Source organism: Tympanuchus pallidicinctus, unplaced genomic scaffold (genome assembly GCF_026119805.1).
Source record: "Tympanuchus pallidicinctus isolate F22 unplaced genomic scaffold, pur_lepc_1.0 scaffold16, whole genome shotgun sequence".
NCBI classification, from domain to species: Eukaryota; Metazoa; Chordata; class Aves; order Galliformes; family Phasianidae; genus Tympanuchus; species Tympanuchus pallidicinctus.
In genome coordinates this window covers 21,242,720-21,262,732 of record NW_026294679.1, presented here as the reverse complement: position 1 = coordinate 21,262,732, position 20,013 = coordinate 21,242,720, and the positions used below count along the sequence as shown (strand labels likewise).

General features: G+C 36.1%; 1 protein-coding gene across 1 annotated transcript in view; it reads right to left on the bottom strand.

Moving 5' to 3' along the window:
• The window catches only part of LRMDA (leucine rich melanocyte differentiation associated), a 641,585-nt gene that overhangs the window by 250,762 nt on the left and 370,810 nt on the right, over positions 1–20,013 (bottom strand). The window contains exon 5 of the mRNA XM_052676797.1: positions 16,221–16,347. Coding sequence (XP_052532757.1) covers positions 16,221–16,347 — 127 coding nt within the window. The remainder of the gene's footprint in view (positions 1–16,220; positions 16,348–20,013) is intronic.

Sequence of the window (20,013 nt, the reverse complement as noted above, 5' to 3'; positions counted from 1 at the left end):
TTTCCCAGCTGCAAAACTGCAAAAACTTTTTAGTCATGTGCCTTGTTCCTCTAGACCACACTAACCTTCCTTAAGATTTATAAGGCCTTCACTGAAACATTTTTAATTTAATTAGAACTCCATGGATTCTGAGTAATCCCATTGTGATAATGTATCAATCAGTGATCTTTGGTTTCCTTTAAGTTCTAAGAAGGAGGTAGAAGGCAAGGCTGTAAGGGACAAGACAACCATTGGCTCTGCGTGCAGATTTTACAAGCCAAACCATATTCCACTAGAGGTTTATCATATGAGAAAAAAAAAAAAAAAAAAAAAAAAAAAAAAACCACTTCCCCACATGCCAAAATATGACCTCAAAAGGACATAGCAAACTCTCCACTAACAACATATCTATTCATTTATACTTGGAGGGAGGTGGAGGAGAGAGAATAGAAAAAGAGCTCTTCAAATAAATGACAATTTTTCCTCAAGAGAAACTGGTAAACATATGGGAGAGAAAAAGATCCAAAATTTTTGTTGCTATAGACTTGAAATCAACAAGTGGCTATGAAAAAATAATATCTCCAGCTTCATGTTAAAAAATAAATCAGCAAAGTAAAATCCATTCTGTTTTGTTGTTTTCTCCCTCTCCTTATTCACTGAAGCTCTCCAAGAATAGCTCTAAGACTCAGCAGTACAAATATTTCATGCTTTCTGTACAACAGTCCAATGGACTTGACCTGTAGCTAACTGCAAAGCATGCAAGTGACACACAGTTTCAAACTCAAGAATGTTATCTTTCCACAGAATCAGTTTCACTGCTTATACCTCATTTCCCCCCCCCCCACCTCCCACCCCCAAGAGAGACTACTCCAGTGCCAATACCTCCAACTCTTACTTTAAAACAAACGTTTAGTATACATGTTCTGCTCACAACCAATAATATTAGGCTGCCTAGTTACCTATACCAAGTATTTCATATGAAAATCTAATCACTAGCAATTAGATATGTATGATATGGGCAGTACCTATAATGACAGTTGTTTACTAGAAAACAGAAAAACATACAGAACAATATACAGACCATTATCTTTACTTAGATGAAATTTTACAGTCTGAATTACAAGCACCAGTCTGTTGGCAAAATAACAGAGAAAAAAAATAGCAGAATGCAATAACAAAAGAAAACCAAAACTGCACTGTTATGCTAGGATGAATCCACTTTCTTGCTTACAGAATTACCCGTTAAACTCAGTCATGTTGAAATAACACCACCAGAGGAAGATCCTGACCTCACAGCATGACCAGAGATAGTCATGTATTATTTCAATAAAACGCTTGTCTTCCTCATTCACATACTTCCCTTACATATTCACACTAATAGTTCTTTTGATAAAACCCTTCAGAAAATAATTAAATTTAATAGCTCTTCTGCAAATAAAGCTTCACAACTTGGTGCAAATATAAATGAGTTTTGCAAAGCAAAACTTAAGTCTTCAGAAGAATTACAGGAAAAGAAAAAGATCATAGGTTTCCTCTTCTGCAGGGAAAATGTGCATTTGTTATAAATGCATCAAATCCCCTAAAAACTACACCCACTGAAATTCGGTATTTAGGCTGATTTGCCTTCCAAATCGTATAGACTACACAGTTGCAAACAATCTTTAAACAAGTACAACCACAGAGAAATGCAGAGAGATTTAAGAGAAATAAAAGCATGATCAGCTAGCTTGTAATCTTCTTTTCTCTTATTCCCCTCCCTATAGCTGCACTAAATTGCCTGTTGAGAACAATAACATATTTGTGCTTTTATAGGTAGAATGATTTGTATTATATAAAGATTTGGCTAACAGAGTAAAGATGCATTCACACTGAGCTGGATTACATGCTGTTAATAATTTTCTGGATGCTCTAAGGGACTCATAATTCTGGACGACTAAAGATTAGCATTTGAATATATGCTTTCTAATCTCAGTGCAGATTTCTTTAATTTAGTTTTTGCCGCTTTTCTGGAACAACACTAACGAGAAATCAAATCTGTGAAACCATTTTGGAGGAAAAAAGTATACCACAATCAAGTTTTTATCCCTCACGTCCACACACTCCTAAGAGCATACAGAAAATCTGTCTTTTCCTGACTCCAATATCATTTCAATAGCTTTCATTACAACATCAGAATAGCTAGAATTTGTGATTAGGACTGTGGTACTGTTCTATGCATGCTGAGTAACGAATCTCAGAACAGAATGCTGTTCTGAATAAAAGTTGAAGATACCTAGAAAGCTAGGTTAGATTCTGTTTCAGAAAATAATCTTAACAAAGACTATTTCGATAAAAATAATGAAATACATCACATTGCAAATAAATACCCCTCAAAACATACTTCTTCTGCTATTGAGTCTAAACTCCAATATAGACTGAACTCTTTATTTTTGTTTTTATGTCTCTTTTGGCCACCATTTGCTAAGTACTGATATCCTTTATAAACTATGCCTTTCCATATTTTTTGAAGTAGTTACTTCTTCAGAACAGTCTTAAAGTCCATGGCTGCCTAATAAATGTTATATCTTCAGACAAATACAGCTGGGAGCATATTACAGCATTTCTTATTTAATAAATTACTTTTCTTAACACGATAAGGTTCACCTAGCAAGAACATATTCACTGGACAAAACACACTTTTCATGACCCTTGGTCGTCAGTTATAATTATTTGTCTGGTCCCAGTTGATTACAGTGTAAACAAAGGCTGATAAACCCACATTGGCTGCATGTATTTATTACATTATGGCACAGCTGCCAACTGTCTAACCGTTCTAATAAAAAACTATTTTCTAAGGTTTATGTTTTATTGCATGTATGACTCCCTTATTGGTTAGCATTTTGGAGTTGTGGAAAAGGTTATGAATTTAGAAACTGACTGCATTCATATCATTTTTAAAACTTAATGCTATTTTATTAAAGACATATGGGCCTCCAAAGTACACATATTAAATGTCATGTAAGAAAAGTAGCAGTTTAAATCATGGTCAAATTCATTTTTGACGTGACTCCTGAGGCTTCCCAAGATCTGAACTATTTCTTTGTAAATCTGGCAGTTTAACCACACTCATAAATCACTTTCAAAGCATATTATTTCTTAATTTTACTGCATTAGAGAGAATTTGGCCTACACAGTGAACTGTTTGTAACCGTTATGTGAACAAAAGTTGTATATTTAGTCTTACAGTGTGGGAAGGAAGAAAATCTTAATTTTCCAAATATGAATATACTTCTTATTTTAACCCAAATGACAAATTTCCTAATGAAACTTGCCAGAGTAAGATATGCAGGATGGTTTGCTTTATTGACGTAACAGAAATCTCCATCTTCTTTTGCTTCAAGCTCATAAATTAGAAACACAATGGTAACTGTAAGTTAATCATTAAGCAAATAGCCCACAGGTTCTTTGATGAGAAAGAATGCCTAAGGTTTTCAAGCCCCACCAAGACTGAAGAGAAATAAATCATCTTTGAGACAGCACATAAAGTCTCATGTATTTACTAGGCACTTTGGTATAATGCCCTTTGATACACTAAAAATGAACCATACCTTAAATAAACTTAAAAATTAAATTCAAATAACTTAAGGACAGATTCACTGCCCACTAAAGCCATACAAAACCCTGGCTCCAAAACAGATCACTCTCAGAACAGGATTCAAAGAAGTGTGTTTTTTGAAATGTGATTGAAACTTTATTTCTCAAAAAACTCCTAATAGCAGAGCTGATTACAATGTGTGTGTTTTCCTATGAATACTTTGTTCCTGTACTCCGTGAATAATAAGCTGGGACAACTTCTCCTGGAAGCTTTATACTCTAATTTCTTCAAACAGGATGCTAGTCATTAGTCACACATGATTTCAAGCTTTTTTCCCACATTCTGAACCTCTTATTTTCTTCTGAAATGGGGATGCATAACCAAAGTCAGCAGACCTTCCATGTTTTATGTCACTGAAGTTATTTGCAAAAAACAGCCAAACAATCTTCAGTCAAGGTTTTCAAGAAAGGCACAACACTGATCTGTAAAGTGGCAGGGGTGAAAATTTGAAGTTTAAAGAAATAAAAATTAAAGTTGGTGGAAGCACTTTAAAAGATGTTTAGATCAAAGTGAGCATATACATGCATTCCACATAGATCAGTAAAGATTTCAGGTGTGCAAGCTGAGTGCACAAAGACTGTTCTACTACTCCTAAAGTCATGTGAAAATCTGTTACTTTGTACAAAACCAAGCAATGTTTTCAATGACCAGCCTCATTAGGATGAGCTATAATTAACACTATGTTCTCCAACCAGACATGGAATAAAACTATTTTCCCTGTATTTCAACAACACAAAGTTAATATTAGCTTCAGCTAACACCCAAGAACCAGAATCTATACGCTCAGTATGATTTTAAGGGAGCAGATGCAACTGTGCTACATCCTTTTTCTTTTACAGATGGAGCAGTTTTAAAAACACATGAAGCAAAGAAGTATTTCTTACAACTTTTGGACTATATATTTCTGGTAAGAGTGACAAGAAGGAGAAATATCAGTCCTTCTCTGAAAACTTTTTAGTATTTTTATTAGTACTTTTTTTCTTGAAACAGCCCATAAAACAGCTATAGATTGATCATATTTTTACTCATTAATGAAGAGAGAGTGACTTCGAGTATTTGAGCTTTTAACAGATGACCTCATCACAACCAGTCCTCTGTGCCTCTTGGATACATTTTGGCTGATGATATCAGTGTGAGGGAGGATTATTATTATAATGCTCTAGGGTTCTTAAACTGGCAATATATTGCAGTATACAGTAACTTTTTAGAGCAACAGGAAAGAAGAGATTCAGCCACCTTATGGTGTCTAGGCCTGGCCTTCCTTGGTAACTCCAGAAAGGCTTGCTTCTTCCAGGCACTTGACCTACCATCCCAAGAGGCACCTGCTTCATACAACATGGCATTAGACTGGTATTTTTATTCCTGCCCATTATTTCCAAGGTGACTAAAAATATTAACCAATATCAGGTATATTTATCTTATTTTCCTTTTTGTTCCTGTTCTCTCTTTCTACCCATCTAATTTGACTATGTCAACACTAAAAACGCTATGTTAATCTCACAGCAGAATGCTGTGCTTGCACCACTTTGTATATGGCAAAGTCATGGTCCTTTATCCCTAGATCTTCACATCTTAATGTGTAACACGATTTTTGTAAACTACAATTCCACTGATGTCAAAAGAAATTATGTATGATAAAATCCACCTCTGTGAAATTGGAGCCTATAGCATTATCAAAGACATCATTAAAAATGCCACTGAACAACCAAAAATGTTTTGCTAATGACAGACAAAAACAAATATTGGAGGAATAACTATTTGCAAAGAATGACACAAACTGTTTCTTATTTTTTAATTTCTTAAGATGGAGTATAGGAACTTCACTACTACAAGAAATTAACTACATCATAGGAGAAAATTTCTTGAAAGAATTATATTAGTGAAGGTAGAAAAAAAGAAAAAAACGTGGCCATTCAAATCACACGGGAAGATTTATGGTTTTATGATTTTTGGTTATTGGTATTCTACATCACAACATCAAAGATCTAGTAAAATGTAACTACTTTCTCTTCAGCATCTACGTTCCTCAATAATCAAGTAGTAGAGAAGAAGAAAGTAAGAATGAGGTGAAATTTACAGCAGAGAAATAAGAGTACCATGAAACACAGAGAAATTACCTACAAACACTGGGAGAAACTTCCAGTAATAGAAGTCCTTGGATTTATAAGAGGAAAATGGACTACAGAAACAGAAGAGAATATAGAGATGTAAAGACAAGAAGTCTTATAATGTATAATCTTTAATCAATAATATATATTTCTCGCAATTATTCTTTTCATGATATTGAATTGAACACGAGTGTTCAAGAAAACAAATATTATTAAAGCCCTATACACCTATCTTTTTGTTTTCCTTCTTCAAAACATCACCAACCTAGAACTATGGCAATGATAGATTCATTGATTTGAAAGAATGTTATAATTCTGAGAACATTACAAATAAAACTACTCAGAAGTTCACACTATTCAGCTTCATATCTGAAAACCACCTTTCTAAAACAAACAAACAAACAACAAGAACAGCAGCAGCAGCAGCAGCAACAAAAAAAAAAAACCCTCAAGCGCTGAATATAAGCTCTACAGATGAGAATGCCTAATAACTTGGATAACATCACACTCAACTCGGTTTACATCATTATCATCCTGAGAGCATAGTGTCCCTTCCTAGAAGGCACGCTACCAGGATGATCATAAATTATTTTTGCTTTCATTTGCAGTGGCCCTTGTGACCATGTTTATCTCCAACAGTTGGTGACCTTTACTGGTCAGCAAAACAGCAAAGACAGCTTAACACCACAGCACAAGTACGCACTGTAGAATTTGCCATGAAAACCATTTCACATCTAATCGCACTCAAAACAAGAAAAAATATTGTCAGTGGGGCAGCTATTTCCAACTTTTGAACCAGATGCTTCACATTTGCTAAATTATAAGTAAAGTCCTCAGTAGTGCGTCACAGTTCCAGCCTGGCCTAGTTCTGTGACTAATGAGGCACAGGGACCCATAGACTCACACCCCAAGAAAGGGGGAAGACAGGGAGATGGGCCCAGGGAAAGAAAAACAGCGGCAACAAGCTAAGGAAGAAAACTAATTTACTAAATATGATATCAGAATGGAAGATAGCACAATGTAATACAATATAGTTGGAACTGAAGCTAATAAATCAAATAAAATGAGAGAGAGATTGTCCAAAACCAATGGCCTCACACTAATGCTGTAGGCAAGACAACTAGGGAGCACAGATGAGCAGAAAACAGCCTCGTGACTCCCAGTCAGTTTTATCTTTCCCTCTGAACGGAAAACAGAAATGGAATAATGAAGTCGCAGAAGGGATCTGTAGTTCACTCTTCTCTTTTGACATCAGAACTGCAGCACTAACTCTTTAACTCCTAGTGAACTGCAGGATGTTATGATGGGAAATATAAATAACAAGGCATAAAGTCACAGCAGTAGTGATAGCTGGCTTCTGATTTTCTGTCTCAGAAATCTTTCTGTAACATCATACTACCTCTCAGGAAAAAAAATATATATATATATAATTGGATCTTTATTTTGTGGCTAGGAATTAACATATATTCTAAAAATTACACTCAATTCAACTTCTATTTCAATGAGAATGACTCATCATCATGACTGAGAGCACAAGACACATACAGTGCCTCTAAGAAAAAAAGATTACCATCTATAGAAAGAAAAGAAGAGATGCAGGCCAGCCCAGAATTTGGCACAAACAATACTAAATCCTTTTTGTGGGAAAAAGGGGAATAAAGTGCAACATATGAACATCTCCTATCCCCAAAAATGCTATCACCTGATATTAAGACCCATTGCGCTAGATTTTTGAAAGAAGGAAACACAAAGGAGTGCAGTGCTACTTGAATAATAGCAGCATTTCCATTTTCACAAAAACAAACAAACAAACAAACAAAAACTTACAGAAAAAATTTCTAGTCACATTGATCACAGAATCACCCGGGTTGGAAGGGACCTCAAGGATCATGTAGTTCCAACCCCCCTGCCTAGCAGGGCCACCAAACATACACATTCAGATCAGGTTGCCCAGGACCCTGTCCAACCTGGCCTTAAACACGTCCAAGGACGGGGCATCCACAACCTCCCTGGGCAGCCCGATCCATAGGGAATAGAAAACAAATCATGATTCTTGCCCTAATGTCTGATATCCTAACATTACATCCTACTGAACAGCAATTTGTTAACTGGAAGAAGTCAGTTGATTATAAGCCATATAGCAAAAGAAGACCCCTGAGAAAAATAAGGTTAAAAAAAAAATAAAAATTGAAAATTGCTTACCCTTTCTGATGATCAGTATCAGCTCAAGAGGAATGCAATCTCTATCCAGAGAGATAGCACTCCCTCAGCTGCTAACCCTTAAATGACGGCCAAGTTCCACACCTTCCATTCACTCAGGTGCATTGCTTGCACCTGAGCTTCCTTGGTTAGCAACACCTTCTCACTTGGTGCCCAACCTTTAGTTCAAGCTGTGACCTGGCAATTCCATGGCAATAAGCCAAAAGCCAGAACACATGCTTGCAGAATCCAATAACTGAAATTTCCATAGTTCTGAACCCAAAAATCACAGTCTTAGAATGACTTGGGTTGGAATGAACTTTAAATATCATCTAGTTTCAAACCTCCTACCATGGGCAGAGTTGCCAATCACTAGATCAGGCTGCCCAGGGCCTCACTCTATCTGTTCTTGAACACCTTCAGGCATGGGGCATCCGTAACTTCTCTAGGCAGCCTGTGCCAGTGCCTCAGCACCCTCTGAGTAAAGAATTTCTGCTTAATATCTAACTTAAATCTCCTTTTTTTAGGTTTAAGACCATTTCTCACTTGTTCTATCACTGTACAAAAAGTCAGTCTTCCTCCTGTTTATAAGTTCCCCTCAAGTACTGGAAGGTCACAAGGAGGTCTCCCCAGAGCCTTCTATTCTCCAGGCTGAATAAATCCAGCTCCCTTAGCCTTTCTTCATAGGAGAGGAGCTCCAGCCCTCTGAGAATCTTTGTGGTCTCCTCTGCCACTTCTCAGTTGTGCTGGGGACCCCCGGTCTGGATGCCTTACTCTAGATGGGGCCTCATACATGCAGGATACAGTTGGTCTTCTGGACTGCAAGCACACACCACTGGCTCGTATCCAGCTTTTTATTCACCAGGACCCCCAAGCCCTTCTCTGCAGGGCTGTTCTCAGTGAGTTCTCTCTGTCTGTACACATATTTGAGATTGCCCCAACTCAAGTGCAGCACTTTGCACTTAGTCTTGTTGAACCTCATTAGGTTCATGAGAGCCAATTTTTCAAGCGTGTCCAAATAGATGAGTGGTGTCACCCCAAGGTCTGTCTTGGGAGTTTTAACATCTTTATCAGTGACACAGACAGCGGGATCAAGTGCACTCTCAGCAAGTTTGTGGACAAACCCAAGCTGAGTAGAGAAGCTGATATGACAGGAGGAAGGGTTGCCATTGAAAGGGACCTGGATGAGCTTAGAAAATGAGCCTATGTTAACCTAATGAGTTTCAACAAGACCAAGCGCAATGTGTTGTAGCATTGTAATTGAGACAGGACAATCTCAAGTATGTATACAGTGTGGGAGAAGAACTCACTAAGAGCAGCCCTAACAAGAGGTACTTGGGGGTCATGGTGAATGAAGCATGACACTATATATATGTATATACATACATATATATACACACACACTTAAATGTAAGTAGCTCCAAAAATAACATCCTCTCTTTATTTCCATGGAAATTGTAACAGATACAGAGCATAATAAGAATTTTTGAAAGAATAAATTTTCTGTTACGAAATATTTTTTTTCAACAGTTTCCATGATTAGCTATACTTTTTCTCAAGTGATGAACAAGACCCTTCATGCTGTGCATGTAAAACCCTGCACCAGTGGAGGTGATCTATTGTCAATGTCGCCATTGTTGAAAAACACCTCCTCACTTTACTAACTGTGCTAACACCCACTGTTTGGTCTCCAGAAACACTCAGTAAGCTTTTATGTCAAAGGGTGCCATTTTTTCTGCATGGATGAAGTCAATGACACACCTTCATGCTTCCATGTCAGACGCCATTTTGTCAGATTGCCCCTCTGCTGCCATCTGTCACGTGCTAACAAAATGTAACAGAATACTGGTGGGAAGCTTCAACCTCTACTGCCATCTCGCCAATATTTGTCTCAGATGTCATGGGACAATACAACAAAATAGGAGGCATTAGTTTCAGAGCATGTATAAAACAGAGGTGGTAAGCAAACTGTCATGCTGGCTTCTTCAATTAAACAGATGTGTTAAGGATGCACATTGCCTATTGCCATTCATCAGAGAACTTCCAGGTGCTTTAGAATCATTAGGTAACTCTTACAAAGGGATTACAACTGAAAGATAGGCACCTTTCAGGTGCAAAGTAGCAGCTGGTTAACTAGCACTCTGTGACTGTACATAATATTTTAGGGCAGAAGGTGGAGAAGAATGTCTTAGTAAATTCAGACTGCAGAGAAATCCATGGAGGCAGAATGTAATTACCTGAATTGGAACCAGGCCATAGCTCCAAGACTAACACACCTTCTACATGAAAAGTGCATCAGGATCATTATTGGTTAAAAGGACACTGAATTCATGAAAATCATAAAAATTTTTTGAAGGAAATATTTTAGGAAAGAGATATCACCCTTTTCATACTGTATCTTCAATACAATGAGATACTGAAATGTAATCTGCATATTACCCTCCCAAAGAACTAAATACATATCATTTTTTCAAGAAATATTGCCCTGAGAACAAACAATTGAGAAAAAGTCTTTCCTCCTTTTACCCTAACACACCTATGACCCACCTATCTATTCTTCATTCATGACAGACAGAATTACAACTGGTTAGGCAAAGAGAATACATTCTTTTACTGTTTCAATAGCTGTGTGCTTTCAGCTTAGTCCTCACATTTTCAACTCATTGCTTTTCTTAAACTTCACAGACTAAAGCTCTCTCTCTAATCTTGCGATCTGTCATATGCCAAGACACAAAATACAGAAGAAAAGAAAAATCTTTTCCCTTAAAATTTCTTAGCTTGCAGTCTTCAATGCTATATGCATGGTGCTTACTCTTCAAACTCTTCCTAACTAAAATTTTCATCTTCAACTTTACTATCATAATTTTCTTCTACTCTCCTTTGGATATTGACCTCTGCTTTTATCTCTTTTCACTACTTTTTCCCAAGCTGGCTTTCTGAGCACTTTAACATTGTTGTCATTATAAGCACTTGGAAGACAACTTTTTGTCTGCTGGCCTTAGAAGACAGTTGCAGGTCCCATTACTAATTCCAGAGGCAAAAGTTCTCCCACATGATGCGCAAATTCAAAGACAGACTAAATTTATCATTAAGCTTCTTCACTAGGAGAACATATTACCTAGCAAGCACTACTCTGATCTGCTGCCGATCGTACACAAAGACAGAAAGATCTATTTCTCCTACAGCTCTCCTTCCTATGTACATTTAATTTGATGTGTAACAGTAGGAAAAGATGCTACCACATATCACTCATTACTGAATCATTTTATCCATAGACTTCCATCAGGCAAGATTCAATCCACTGTTACCCCACTTATTGCCCAGTAAGCTCCTGTACTGTAAGTGAATGTTCCTAAGTCCACATACATTTCTCTTCAACCTCATAGGTATCTCCTACAGACCTTCATCAGTCATTTGAAGAAATACCAGCTTTCCGTTTATTAGTCTAATATATAACTTTGCAGTTACACTCTTAAACCACTTATTCAGACTGTGCACAGTCGGAATTAGATTTCCCATTTCTTAAAATCTCATATCATAATTTTCCCTATAAGCACCATGAGATCTCACAAAGTATTTTTTCTCTCAGCTAGCATATCCATATTTTGAGAACTCGTTTTTTGTTACTGTAAAAATTGAGGATAGTTTTACTGACTGTAAAAAGTCTTCTGAACAGAGTATTCTTGCATTTATGAATAGGACTGTTCAAATTCTGTTTCTGGACTCACGGTGTTAAGTTCTGAGTTCACATATATTCGGCAAACAGACAACCATTATGGACAGTTCCTTAAAATGCTTACGCTTCCCAAGTGCAAAATGGACTGCTCAGCATGTCAAAGAATAGCATCACAGTTACAGTATCTTGAAGTCAATATTACTGCATCATAGTCTACCTTGGAATCTTAAACTCATGGTTTTCTTCTTTTTTACTACATGAAACTTTGACATAATGGACCATAAGGAGGTCTATTTTGTAGAAGCTATCTCAAAGAGGTACCTTACTATCTAGCAATTCACTGACAAAATGGGTCTTTACATTTTAAAAGTCCTTGGTTCTACATCAGCTTCAAATGCTTTAAGCACATAAGCCATGATTTCTACACAGTGATGGTAGGAGAATAAGAACTATGAGCTGACAAAGTCTTATCTGTCACCTTTTATTTAGTCTTTAAACGTAGCCCCAATTTTCTTAATTCAGATAGAGGTTAATAGCAGTCCATGAGACATGTTAGTAAAAAGGCCTGGTGTACATTTTAGGAAGAGACAGGATATATATTTAAGAAAATCATGACTTTTTAAAATAGTTATGGACAAAAATCCCTGGAGCCCCTCTACAATTATCTGATTGTAATGGAATTTTTTTAAAAGCATCAGTCACTTTTATATTATAGAACTTCCTATGATCTTAAACAAAAGAAAACTGACAAACTAAAACCAGAACTATAGATTTTAGATTTCCTTACTTCTTTAGCTGCACCATTAAATATTTAGTCTAACTATCATAATAAAACAAACATTCTCTATCCTCCAGATCACAGCATGAGCAAGAATCACATACTGTTAACGACACAAAAAACAGATATTAGACTTTTCTTCTACTTAAGGGTCTTCATTTCATTCCTTGGAAAAAAGGAGATACAAATGATTATAATTTGTGAGGAAAATAACACATCCGAGAGGAAAAAAAAAAATCAAAATACTTTTGTTGTACAGAATTTCCTTTATATTCACTGGACAAGATGTTCCTGGTAAAGATGCTATAAAACAAAACAATTTGGAAGTATACCCACATATTCCTGCTAATGATTTGGTCCTATGAACTTCAAGACTGCTATATCTGACCAAATATACACTGGTTGCTTTTGCCACTATAACTGATAAAAATCTTAACCTTGAAAATACAGTTTAAAAAAAAAAAAAAAAAAAAAAAGCTGCTGGGCAGAGGGGTTGCAAAATACAGGGAAATACACACATTTTTTTAAAGCAAGTACTCTTACTCAGTACTAAGCGATAAATTTAAAGAGAACTAAAACAGTATGTAAGCACAGAAACACATTTTATATATAATGAATATACCCACATTTTATCATCTAGATTAAATGATCACGGATACAGACCTTTAAAAAAATGAAATTATGATCCCTTTGATACTTCATCACTTCATTTTGTTTATATATATCATACACAATATAAAAATATGGCATCTTAAAATGGATTTTCAAATGATATTCTGTTTCACGTCTCAATTTTTGAGATTAAACATTTGGAAGCACAATTCATATACAACCTATGAACTAAGAGAGAGTACAGTTTTAAATAATTATGTCAAAGAAATGACAACTGTACTCATAAGAGCAGGATGAATAATTAGAAAGCTGGGACATAATTAAGCAATTTTGACTGTCGTATTCTTAAGCTGTCATTCTGATGTGAAGAGCTGTCAAGCCCAGAAACACACTTCACACTGGACAGGCATCTTCCACTCTGATCTACACTTATGTCAGTGAAATGGGGTCATGGTCTGGTCATTAAATAAAGCTACCTCGTCTGGCTCAATGCCTCTTCTCCAGCTAGGCTTACCAAATCTTTATTAAAATCAGACATGATACTATGTTCAATATTTTGACAAAAGAAAACACAAGCATCACAGAAAAATGAAGTTTAGCTCACTTACATAAAGAGATGGAACCGTGCATTGTAATATTAAACTGTTTTCTAATAAATGACTGCATCTTTCATTATGACTGCACCATAAGACAGCCATATCACAAACAGATGCATTTTAAAGAAAGGATGAAAAGAAGCAAAGTGAAAGAATAGTGTTCTGTTACAAATATGAAAAAAAAGAGGAAAAAATGAAACTCTAAAAATTTGTACAAAATACAAATATTTATGAGTGATGACTGGTGATTGCTACATACTTTTGCATTTCAGCAAAAGCGAGTTAGTCAGATGGAAATTTCTTGCTTTTATTGTAATTTTGTATATTTTTTTCTTCATGGGGTATTTTGCACTCTCACGTTTTTTGTGTCAAGAGTAAGATGTAAACAACTTCCCAAATTGCAGCCTCTTCAGATCATCAGTGTGCTTTTTATGCTGAATAAGCCATACCATCTCCTGCTTACCACAGTGGAAAGAGGGACTTAGATTTAGTTTAGCTTTCTTTTTTTTTTTTTTTTTTTTCCTCTAGAAAAAGTAAGTCTGATTGGTTCACTGTTGATATTACACTATTTCATATTACACTATTACGTATTTCCATGTGGCATCTACTAATAACAAACGCTAATGATTCTAACTCCACTCCTGGCAAACACAGTCTGACATGGTAGATACTAACTTAGGAAGACAGAAAAAGATCTACTGAGGAAGCTTGTTAACAGCTGGCTCTTGCATCACTAGGTCAACACCTTATGTAGTTTTTTTCTGAAGACCAATGCAGAGTCTGCTGCAGTGTACTATCCTCTAGCTAGTTTCAGAAAGCTTGGGATATATTACCAGTATCTGTCCGCTAAGTTAGGCTGAAGCTGGTCAAAATTCTCAACAATTACATAACAGAGGGATGAATGAACATGCTGATACACCAGATTAATTTTATAAGGAAACCTGAAGGCTGGAGAACAAAAATCATTATATATCCAATAGATAGCATATGATGGAAGTTGAAAGCACAGTTATTGTGCACATCATCTTTGTAACACAGGTGAATGCTGCTTCTCATTGTCTTTGAGTATAGCTATAAGCAACTGCATCCATACATATCAACATTTGAAAATATCTTTGCACAAAGGAAACTTTCAGTGTTCTCACAGAGTTTGCACACAGACATAAAGCATGAATATCCTAGGAAATGAGCATGAATTCAAAACAATTTTTAGATGTTTATAATATCTCAGATTGGGTTCTGTACCCAATTTAAATTTTGTTTTAAATTAGCCACTTCTTTAACATGTGTATAATTTCATATGATGAAGATAATTTGGTAGTGCCTTAAAAAGCATTATTTCATGTAATGAAAAGCATTTACAGTGATTTTACCATCAGCAATTTGTACCAAACCATTTATAAAGAAGGGGGGAAAAAAATTTAATGAAACAACAATAACAATAAATTTGTGTCTTTGATAAGTTTGATGAAATAAATGTAGGTTTAATCACGACAGTGGGCAAATAATTCAAAACTATACAAAGGATTCATAAAAGTGCTATCCCTACTTTTGTGAGGTAATTTACTCTCAGCTGCTGACTTGGAAAGAGGTTTCATCCAGAAAAGGTCTTATACTATTGAACTGGTTAAAATTTAAACAGCAGACTCTTCAGTGAAAAATCTAATTGGCAATAAAGTTAAGAGAGTACTACATCTGATATAAAATAGGGATGGAAGAATTATAAAAGCACACAGCATACACATGCCATACTTAATACATTTCAACTCTTGCATTTTCCCAGATTCAGTAAAGATGGTTTGCTCTGAAGAAGATATCCACAACAGCTAAAACATGCATTATTTCCTTTAGCACACATATGATAGCTGAAGTAACTGAAGGCAGAAATAAAGAATGCTCAAAAGCTATGCTTGTATCTGAAGTATTAGCATTTTAATAGTTACCTACGAATCAATCTGAATTGATTTATTATGCACAGCAATTTTACTTGTGATAATGTATTTATCTAGTGACAGTATTATGCTACTGAACAGTGCCTTTCCACAACTACTATGTTATTATTCAGCATTACTGGAAATCTGCAGTAAATTACTAATGGTACAAAACAGTGCACAGACAACAGGTAGACCAAAAACTTGAGTGAAGTTTTAAGAAAGATCTACAGCACAGCAACACTCAAACTCAGTGTTGTTATCTTGTATTGATCAACAAAAACAAAAAGAGCTAAAGTGGAGAAATCACATTTACATTATTTGCCTCAGCAGTATGCACTGAGTTTATGAAGTGGTATCAAAAGCTCAGATTACTTAAACTTTTTCTGATGTTGTCAGTGCTTAGCAGGATACCACATTACGAAATATCATAGAAAATAAGAATCATCTGTTCCACTAACGGCTAATAAACACTGTAGGTGTGAGCCCTGCAACAGACATTTGTGCATAACACAGATGGCAGGGAAAAACTTGTCATAAAAACTGCATTCTTTTACAATAGCATATCATATCATTTTTACATATATTTAGAGAAGACAAAAAAAACCACATTCTTTTAAGCTCAGTGACACATATTGGATTTTGGAGCTGTATTAAAACAGTATTAATGAATAATATATTGTCGCCTTTTTCTTTTGCTTTCCTACCTTAGCATCCTTGGGTTTAACCACTTTCATGAATGCACCTCTAACCAGAGCTTCCTCTCTCTCCTTCCTGGTTACTTGCCGAGTATCAAGAAATTTCAGGTTTTTCAATTTGTGCAGAACAAAGTACCTGGCAGATAGCAACAAGCATAGAGTTAAAATTCAGTAATAAACAAAGATATACTCACAAATTAAATTATTACAACAGCAATAAATAGCAAAGAGTCTTTATTTCTTCTCTCTGTCCTCTCTCATGCCCTTTCCATGGAATGTAACATGTGAAAAGTTACTATACTTTGTCTGAAATTAAACTTTTTATAGGTTGTCCATAACAATTTAATAACATGTAGATCAAATAGGTCAGAATATTGTCACCTTGTACATGTATATAATCTAAAGATATTACTGAGGTATGAGGCATAGTCAGGAATAATATAAATTGGAAATTATTTTTAGATTGCTGGTTTAGACTTCTGAGTAATTTTAAGAATTCCATTCCATGTTGCAGGGAAAAAACTGATCTGAGGCACCAGAGTTTCCAGCAAACAACCATTTGCAAACACTTCTTCACATTTGTATTACATTTTCCTAAAAACTAAATTATCAGCAACATCAGAGTCTCATGTGAATAGTAAATCAGGGGGAAATGTGATTTTTCTTCTTCCATACATTCTGAAATACATTCCTTCGTCTTGACAGGAGTGTGTGTCAGCGTTCTCTTAGCATCAAACAAAAATTTGTCAAAAGAAGACGTGGAGAGTTTTTCCAAGAGTCTACTCTCCAGAACTAAGTTTTGCCACATTTGGAAGCAGAATTTCAATTTGGTCCTGCCAGGAAACAAGGTGATCATAAGGCACGGACTGAATGTGGAAGCACTCAGGGAGAGACCATTTTTCAAAAAATATTCTCACAATTCAAAGTTTCCATTAGTATTCATCAGTATCCTATATATTCTTTTTACTCAAAGTGCAGCAAAATTTTAGTTGCAAAAAGTACCATCAATTCCTTGTATGGAGAGGCAGAGAACACAGTAGATCAGAAACAAAGTAAGACACATGACTATAGCAAATCAAAATACCAAACCACCTCACATACATGTTATTTACATTTAGTCAATCAAATGTGAAGCAGCCATTGCAAAGTGAGGAAGTGCCCAGCTTCCTGAATGGGGGGTAAAAAAGTGCTTGATAATGTCACCCATGCCTAGCTGCTTTTCATAAACATCTAGTCAGTCAGAAGGTCTGTGAAAAAAAGAAAGTCATCTGGCAGTGGAAAGAAGAAATTGTAGCAGAAAACCATGCATAAAACAGTATTTTGAAACAGAACTTCTCTAAAAAAGAAATTCTTTTAAAAGGTAAGAGTTATCTTATAATTCCGTCCTCAAGGCCAGATGGGCACTTGAAAAAGACTGTAAGTCTCTCCACCTACAACCAAGGAAAATGTAATGCTGTAAAGAAATCATTCAGCCAAATACAACTTTCTTTTAAAGCAATAGCCTCATAAAATTGTTGAGTGAACTGAAAATGCTCAGTGCTGAAAAGCTCAGACCATTTAAATGAGAATCCTGACTATAGAATCATAGAATAGAATCATAGAGTAATTAAGGTTGAAAAAGATGTTTAAAATCATCTAGTCCAACTTTTCACCTGTCTGGGATCTATCTGGCTGACCGGGAATGCTTATAGATGGTGGAAACCATCTCTGCCAATTCTCCCAGCCATCTGGCTCCACGGACTTGTGACAGTCTAGATGGAGTAGGTTTCCAACATCCTCCATCCGGAGCATGGGGTGTTTATTCTGCTCCCCATCCCAGACTTTCAGTTCAGGAGATAGATTACCCTGAGGATAGCTGGTCTGACTATCAAAAATAGATGTAAAGAAGGCATGGAGACTTCAGCCTTCTTTTTGTCCTCAGTGATCATGCTTCTCCACATCTAGGAAAGGATAGAGGTTCTCCTCAGCCCTCCTCTTACTAGTAACATATTTATTAACAAAATTTTTGTTGTTTTTTACTAAGTTGCCAGGATGAGTTTACACTTTTGCCTTTCTAATATTCTGCCTGTGTATCCTAGTAACTTCTCTGTACTCTCTCTGAGTTGCCCATTCTTCCTTAGGAGGTAAGCTCTTTCTCTCCCAGAGTCTCAGCAAAAGTTCTCTGTTCATCCATGCTGGACTTCTTCCCCTCCAGCTCACCTTACAACACATGGGGACAGTTCCTCCTGCACCTTTAAGACTTCCTTCTCAAGGAACATCCAGCCTTCCTGGACCTCCTTAACTTTCAGGGCAGACTCCCAAGGGGTTCTTCCAGTGCCTGAATAATTCAAAGTGGGGCCTCCAGAGGTCCTTGGCTGCACTTCCACTGACCTCCCTCCTGACTTCATCAAGAACAGAGAGTGGTCGCTCTACTTAAGACAGATGATAGTATAAGAAGAATATGGAGGAGAATCATCTTGAAAACACATCATGTTCTGAGGCCATTTCTTAAGCAATACTACTGATCAGTAGAGACAGGCACATTCACATGCTCCTCCCAGCTCTCCTGCCTGCCCTTCCAGTCCTCTCTGGCATTTTGCTAGCCCTTATCTTTCAGTAGAGGAAAATCTACCCATCTTGTGTTACTGGCAGAAAAGCTCTGATGACAACAGATTCTTTGAGATGAAGACATGTACAGAAGGAAACAATATGTCAGGATGGAAGAAGAGTGAAGCTAAAAACGAATAAAGACACCCACTAAGTGTAGGGTGAGAAAAGATGAATATTCAGGTGAAGAAAACATCAGTATTGGAAAATCAGCAAATGTTTAATGATGGAATGAAATATGCCACTGAAAAGCAGGCTGTAACAAAAATGACAACAGACTAAGACAGCACTGTCATCTTTGCTGACTTTGGATCACAGCCCTAATGTCAGTCTCTCAATCATTTTAAAAGAGCTTAAAATTATAATAGCATTCCTCGATACAAATGTATTTCTGTATTTTTAAGTGCATCCTGACTGCATTTCAAAAACAGAATTAGCACCAGTACTTGCTAATTCCAAAAACAACACAAAAAAACCCACCCACATAAACTAAGCAACAAACTACATGACAAGCCAGAGTTGTTTGTTTGTTTGTTTTAATTTAAATTTAGCACAAATATTAAAGGACAATATTGAGGTTAAGTCATTTATACCAAGAGTAAAACAAAGATATGTCAGTGACTGATCCTTTTTAAAATTGATTTGAAAAACAATTCCACTTGTTCAGATTTCTCTTACTAAATAAGGCATAAAAGTAATCTGAATTATGTGGAAAGGTTAGGGCAGGCTGAAGAAAATTGTTGGATTTCTTGGTTATATTTTAGCTAGAAATATGAAGATGTAGTATAATCTAAATGCAACAAAAGTTTGCCATAAAAGTAGAGAAAAGGATTACCAAATTCCTGGAATGAACATTTTACAATATCAATTCAACCCTTGTAAATTTAATCCAGGGTTATTTGTTGCACAAAATCTCTTTACTGTGATGTATGACTTAGTTACTAAGGTTATCACAGCAGTATCCTAAAGTTGCATAGTACATAAAACATTTCAGTTAACAATGCAGGGAGGTTAACTCCCACAGATAACCTACTATCAGAGGGTTAGACCAGATGACATGCCTCTGTCAGCTTTCAGGAGCTATTGATGGTTCAATCAGTCTGTTTTGAAGGTAAAGTACAACAAAAGGGCACTAAACTTATTCAAACTGTCAACAGGGACTATCTGGAATGTTGCTTGCAGGTAAGTAATTTTGGGTGTTTTAAGAGTATTATCA